Here is a 7,385-nt window from a genome sequence, read left to right as displayed (position 1 = left end):
CGGTTCAGCGCTCCGACAAAGACAGCTGCACGAGAGGATGGGCTGGGGAGGGCTTGCCAGAATAAAGGAAGAATATATAACAACTATAGCGGTGCTGGCTGACTGCACACAAAAACCCACCGGGATCCTGTACATCTGTGCGGTAAAACAGACTTGTTCAAAAGAAATATTAAAGTGATTCACTGATGTGATACCCTAGACAGGAAATCCAGTGAAAGGGACTAGAGAAGCTAATTTTCAAGAGGGCTTCACCTGAAAATGTTGTACCTCTCCGGTCTGCAGGTAGCAGTACTGGTCTGAGATGATTAGCACATGCAGAAAAATTTGAGAAGCACAAGCGTCATGCCCATAGCCTGGATGAGCCTCTGAACTTCATGAACAAAAGGATTCTTAAGCTTCATTTTGCACCATAACTTAAGTGCATACCAAAGCCTGTAATTAATAAATCACACTCTCTGAATCAGAAGTACTTTCCGAGAGCGGTTTCTCAGGAATATTAAGGTTCTTGCCTCTGAATCACAGTGGTTACTGGGAATTGTGCTAGATAATCAGAGAAGAAACAAGTTCTTTCATATTTCCACAAGTTGGGATATAATTTTTTGGCTCCAAGAAAAAGAAAGCCACTTTCCTAACTATTGCAACAATTAGAGGCAATCCTCTGAACTCACCTCAGAACAAGGTACCTGGTGGCACCACCTGCCAGCTGGAAAAAACACCCTTTAGAAAAGACAACAGTTCCAAAGAGTTTTCTAACGAATCTGTCCAAGCAAGGAAGCTGCCAGCTTCTTTTGTCTTCATGGGAAGACATTATGGTTGATGCAGGTTAGTGTCCTGCCCGTTACCTACACTCTGCCCCAGGCTCTAGAGACACAACCTCCTCCACCATCAGGAAGCTGACAGACTCCAAGGCACCTCACGTTACACTGATTTGGCCTGGTACGGGTCTCAGGGATGCAAAGATTGCCTAGATGAATTCCTGATGACTGCCACTAAATACCTATTTTTAGGCTTAGAAATTTATTTTGTATTTGCCTTATGTTCCTCAGTACGGTTCCTTTTGGTTTATTTCTACCCATTCACTAACTCCTACAAGATGGTTGCAAATCAGAAAGGTTTGTGTGTGGAGCAGCAGAGTGTGACAAACATGCATTCCTCAGTATTCACCAACTCCAGTGGCTTTGGTGAGTAGGAAGATGATCAGAAAACCTAGGGAAGTGTCCCCATCAGTAGATATTCATGCCTTTCACTGATCCACTTCCCCTCTGAGAAACTGAAATAGGTGCCAAGAAAACGGGTAATGAAAATAATAAAAGCAAACCAATACCAGTATAATAAAATAATACAGAGCATGCTATCAGCCTTTTCTTCCTCGGCTGTTTTCCACATCCCTGTACCTCTGTTTTGGGGGTCTTTTTGTGACCAAGTGAAATTGCTCTTACACATCTCATTCAATGTATGGGCCGAATATGTGTGTGATTTCTCTTTTTAGAAAGCTGCACGATTCAACTGTTGCCTGTGAAAGGAACTGCTGTTGTCCATTTACTGAGGTGCATGTTTTCTGGAGAGACGTTTCAAAATGTTTCCCTCCATACTCCCCATTTCCTTCACCAAAACTCAGCTTTTAGGTTCCCAGCAGTTCCTTGCAGGCAACGGTTGATGACAATGAAAAACTTCACCAGCACTGGCGCGCTCCTTCAGGTCAGAAATACCTGCTGTTTCAAAGGAGATCAAGCGGAGGCACCCGGGGAACAACACTCATGTTTTCAAAGGTGTCCTCTACACTTCACAACCTTGAGCGTCCATCTGTGACTGCTCGGGGGACAGCTCTTTGAAAGCACCGAGTAACACAGAAATCCAGCTCTGAAGACTAAGTGCTCTACAACATGCTGAGGCAACTAAAATCAGCTGTGTCCAAAAATCAGAAGTTAAATTTTCAAGTCCATTCCACAACACTTCCTCAAAGTCACCCAGAAATTCAGCGTCCCTCTATTCACTCTGGACCAAGTACCTTAACCATGCTTCAATGCACTTCCCACAATACTCTGGGAATTGATCTGTGTATTTATAAGGACAAAGAGGGCTGATAACACACGCAAATTGGTGTATATGGTGTCCTTCATAGTACAATCTTCCTTGAAAAGATAAACTGCTTTAAAGATTTTCCTTAACATTCTTTCAGGTAGCCACAGCCCCCACCCAATGCATAAAATATCAACCGAAAAAAAATAAGCCCTCTCCATAGAAAAGCCTTTTGTCTGCCCCATCCTCTGCACTCTGCCCTTGGGAGGGCTCGTAACTGTGGGCCTGAAGGAAAGGCTTGGCTGTTGGATTTGCTGTGAGGCTGGAGTAGACAACATATAAAGTTACAGATAAAATCAACAGAGAGGAAACATTCTGTAATACACTCTGTAACATGGCTGTTTGCCATCCTTCACTCTCAAATTTTTCTGCCAAAGGAGGAAATAAATCTGAAATTGCCCCTGTCTAAACAGCCCAATGCTGGCTTTCAGGATTAGGTTAACATCTCTTCATCCTAACTGAAGTACAGTTTTCCATCCAGCATGTCTGCCAAATCCACAGGTCTCTAATAACTAGATTCTGCAGTCTAAATACAACGGTTTATATAAAACTGGTAACGGGTTTAAACTGAAAGCGGGGAGATTTCGATCAGATATCAGGAAGAAATTCCTCCCAAAGAAGGTGGTGAGGCACTAGGACAGGTTGCCCAGAGAAGCTGTGGATGCCCCATCCCTGGATATCTTCAAGGCCAGGCTGGATGAGGCTTTGAGCAACCTGGTCTAGCGGAGGGTGTCCCTGCCCATGGCAGGGGGGTTGGAACTAGATGGACTTTAAGGTCCCTTCCAACCCAAACCATTCTGTGATTCTATGGTTAAATGTCTGAAATTAGGAATAGTCAGTGGAGGAAGGAAACTATCGTTAACCTATTAATGACATAAATAAAAACAGAAGGTTAGGCAGGATCCCCTTGGTGGCAAGTCCGAGTCACCTGCTAGGGAGGGAAGTGGCCTGGGGATCCCTCCAGGAAAGAGCATACAGGTCCTGGGTCACTAATGCATAGAATCATAGAATGCAGGAGAGAGGAGAGAGTCCTGGGACATCATCCAAGTTTCCACCCAGAGGGGATACTCCTAATCCCCAAGGACAGGAGCCTCAAAGCCATGGGAGAGGCAGAGGGAAGGCTGCTTCTCCAACCCACCTGTTCTTTAGCATGCCATGAGAGAGGGAGCCCTGAACGCGAGTTACGCAGCACCTTCCTCTGCTGCCTACACAGCAGGGATGGCCCAGAACCCCCTGTGCATGCAAGTCTCACTTCCAAATGCACATGGCAGAGCTCACCTGGAGCCCTTCCAAAGCGTGCTGCCATTTGTCCTGTCCCTCAGCCCTTGTGCAACCTGTGAAGGGTGATGTCAACAATGCATGCACCCCCAGTGCACAGGCTCCTTGCCAAGCAGCTCAGAGCCTTCAGAAAGAGTAGGGTATGGTAAGATCGCGAGCTCCTCAGTGAGGAACAAGGGGTAAGGGACTGAGCTCAAACATTACGCCCTCAGGCAGCAGAACAAAGCCCAGGAGGGGGAGAGGCACCAGCAGAACAAAGCCCAGGAGGGGGAGAGGCACCGGCACCAGTGAAAATGGAGCTTGCTCTTGCACAGACAGCTCTTGCACATGCATGACTGTCATCACACAGAGCTTCATTTATGTGAGATGGTTGCCCTGGTCCTTCTCCCTCCTGACAGAAAGGAGGTGAAGAAGTGCTCAAAGCTCCCTGCTTTCATGCAGCCTGGAAAAACAAAACCATACAGCACATTTCCCCAGTTTGAACCATATGATTGTGGATCAGACCTTTAAGCTGGTGTAAATCTACCTAGCTCTGACATTTAATGGGCCGGGTGATTCATACCAGTTGAGGGATCTGGCACTCTGTCTCCTGTATCAATTCCAAACAGACTCCATTTCAGTGGCTACCTAGAAAGCCATTTCTGGGCTGTCTCCAACCACGTGGGCAGAAGTTTTATTCATTAGACACTACATTTATTTGAGCTGCCACCAGTTCATGGGCCACAAATCTCAGAATGTGCATATTTCATTTCATTTCTCTCCTGAGTCCTGTACAAAAGCAATGGGTTGCTACTCCTCCTAGCTTCTACTCATGCTGAGAATACTGTTTGATGACAAGGGCAAGCATTTTTGTGCTTTCTCTCTGCGAAAACACCCTCTCATTTTAAGTCAGACAACAAAGTTTTTCTGCTTATGTAACTAAATTTTATGGTCAGATTAATCTTTTATGATACACTTTACTGAATGAAGAGGTGAAGCAAAGGGAAGATGCTGCTGTTGTCTTTGAAGCCTAGTTCACAGAGAGCTCAAAATAACAGAGGTGTGTATAACAACTCATAAATCCGCACCTCAAAACCTCATAAACCTCCAAACCTGCTCTTGGACAAAAGTACCCATGCTCATCATTAGTAGTGACACTTCAGAGATTTAAATGCCAATGAATAGGTATAATATGCAACACAAAATTAATTCTGACTCATGCTGAGCCAGCTGCTAAAGACGCACACAGCTCCTGCAGGCTGAACCTCAGCACCGCCCCACTGACACAAAGTCCAATTTTTAAAAGCGCACATTGTAGGTTTTCCAAACTCACATGGATATGTAAAAAAAACCCAAGGTGTATCACCTGCATTTTATGATGTAAACCAAACAAAACCCTATAGTGTGTGGATGACATATTTGCAGTGAGGTGCTGGAACTAAGTGTCCCAGAAGAACACTAGAAAGCCTCCTTCCCTCATCAGGAACATGGTAGAAGACAAGAATGTTCACCAGGACATTTTTTGATGCTATTGTGATTCAGGGGAGAAATGGGCACCATGGCTACATCTTGCTCCTTATGGGGGTATGGCCTGTGCCATGACCTGGCAAACTTAAAAAAAGACATTGCTCCTGGAATCTTCTCACCCCACAATGGAACAACAGTGTGTGACAAACACATGCACAGGTGAAGTTTATTAACCTTTACCTCCCAGTGAAGAAAACCATGTTTGCATTTGGCATACTGAAAACTCACCCAAGCATAACCAGTCAGCAGAGGAATGTTCATTTAAATCATTCTGCTGGCATCAGGGTTAGAGCAGAAAGATCTGATGTATGATATATGTCCAACCAGTTACCTCATTAAGTAACTGGACAACTCAAAATGTCCCCAAAACCGTATAGAGGAGGCGATTCTCATTTCCCACCTTCTCTGGGTGTGGTTAGGCGGATAATCCAAAGGAATGTGTTTGTGTGGTCTGCACGTGCCCGTAACAGCCTGATCTAACTTTGAAACTACCTTTTTGGGTGGTGCTCTAAGCAGAGGGCTGGATCAGGAAACCTCTAGAAAACCCTTCCAGCCTGAATTACTCTAGGATCCAAGGCTGGAAATGAGAAGGTGCCTCACAACCACAGGACTGATAGTTCTGAAATAACTTTCAAAAAAATGAAAAGCAGCTTGTTTAAAGAAGCAGGCTAATAATTTGTGAAAGCAATCATATAGCAAGGTTGCTTGCAAAGGGTTAGACATTTGTACCATAAGGTTCCTTTCAATCCCACATTCTTAAACCCCCATAAGCTTTCCCTTACAGCTCTGCATTTTACAGTGTCTTTGAAATCTGCAAGCACATCCAGAAGTTTGCCATGAATTACATGTGCTTCTTGAGAGATGGCTGCTTTATGCTTTGTTCTGACACATTATGAGATTGAACGGAACAACAGTTGGGAAATATTCTTTGATTTTTTGTTTAGATATGAGCTACTGCAGAATTTCTATTCTCTACATTAACTTTCCCACTCTTAGAATTATGTTTCTAATGTAAATACCACTTACAATTCATTCAAGCTCATTCATAACTTTTTTGCTATTACTCCATGATAAATTTTTGTTTAACAGGGATTCTTGGCTTGTACTCCAGGACACGAGCCCACATCTCAAATATATACTTCAGCAAGTTTCTAAATGCACAAATACTGTCAGTTTGAATGCTTTACAAGTTTTTAAAACTAGTTGCTTTGTTTATTAATTCCGATCAGTTACAGTGCATGTTTTATAATTGTATTACCCAATTTAAATATATTTTCTAAGCCTGCAACAACAGAAACCAGCTCTGTGAAACTTAGTAATAGGCACAGCTCAAAGCTCACTCATATATGCTTTGCTGGGTATTGATTGTAGCTTTAACATTAGCTAATTTACCAGTTAATAACAGTGAGGGATACTACCTTACCTGACAAAATGAGAAGCTCAATGATGTCTGCATCTCCCAGGAATGATGCAACATGAAGAGGAGTTCGTTTCTCAGCATCCTAAAAAAACCATAGATTGTCCAGTTACAAAACCTGGTCAATAGCTGCAAGCATTAGAGTTAAAGAGCAATGGATTCACATCTAGTGTTTACTTCTCTATGTGTATTTCTGGTTATAATTAGAAATGCGTTCTCAACTAGCAAAAGAACAAATTTCAAGGTCTGATCAACACACTTTCACTCAATAATCCTCAACTTTTTTATTACTCGGGTCCACCAGACCTTGCAGAGACACGGTCTTCACTCTGACATCCTATTTACAGGTAGATCAAATCAAATCTAAAATCAGGAAAGATGTCACCCCTGGGTCTCTTTCAGAAACACTTCCCACTCTAGGTATTGCAGAGATATAATTCATGTGCTTTTGGACATCAAACGTTGCAATGCAGTCTGCATCAATAATGCAACACCAGAATCCTCAAAAGGCTATCTCTGGAGAATGGTTCGAAACCTCACACAAGGACAAGATGCAATCCTCTTAGTCTACAAAAGTTCTTGTACACCATTTAGCCTGGGTGACTACTGCAGCGCAAAAAGGGCTCATAAGCCTTGATCGACCTTTAAACACGAAGAAAATACTACCAGACGGGTCTGTATCTTTAAACTTAGAAGAATTGTAATAATCATATACACAACTTCTGAAATACATTCACTTTCATTGGATTTCTGTAATTTTCAGCTGTAGGGAGTCACCTTTTCATGATTTTTTTTCTAACTTAAAGGAGTATAAATACAGTGTTTACAAAAAAAAGCACTTGATTTTATTGCTTTATTCAGATGATTCCAGAACACAGGCCTTTAAAAGAAACTGTTAAACACTGTAATATGGACAACAAAAATCACAACAACTTCTAATACTGCTCATTATACTCTTTATGCCTGTTTCCAGTCTTAAATGTATTTCATTTCCGTTTCCTAACCACTTATACAAAAAAAGTTCTAAGAGACTTATCAGTCAAACTTATCAAATTACAACCTACCAGCATTAAATCCTGTAAGCTGGTAACAGATTCAACACTTC

General features: G+C 42.6%; 1 protein-coding gene across 1 annotated transcript in view; it reads right to left on the bottom strand.

Annotated features, from left to right (window-relative positions):
- The window catches only part of ANKRD44 (ankyrin repeat domain 44), a gene marked incomplete at its 5' end in the record, with an annotated part of 63,030 nt that extends 56,665 nt beyond the window's left edge, over positions 1-6,365 (bottom strand). Inside the window, one exon of the mRNA XM_010153668.1 lies at positions 6,287-6,365. Coding sequence (XP_010151970.1) covers positions 6,287-6,365 — 79 coding nt within the window. The remainder of the gene's footprint in view (positions 1-6,286) is intronic.
- Between the last annotated feature and the right edge of the window lie 1,020 nt (positions 6,366-7,385).

This window comes from Eurypyga helias, unplaced genomic scaffold (genome assembly GCF_000690775.1).
Source record: "Eurypyga helias isolate BGI_N326 unplaced genomic scaffold, ASM69077v1 scaffold22476, whole genome shotgun sequence".
NCBI lineage: Eukaryota > Metazoa > Chordata > Aves > Eurypygiformes > Eurypygidae > Eurypyga > Eurypyga helias.
Note: the sequence above shows the minus strand (reverse complement) of the source record. Positions and strands in the feature narration are given on the sequence as shown.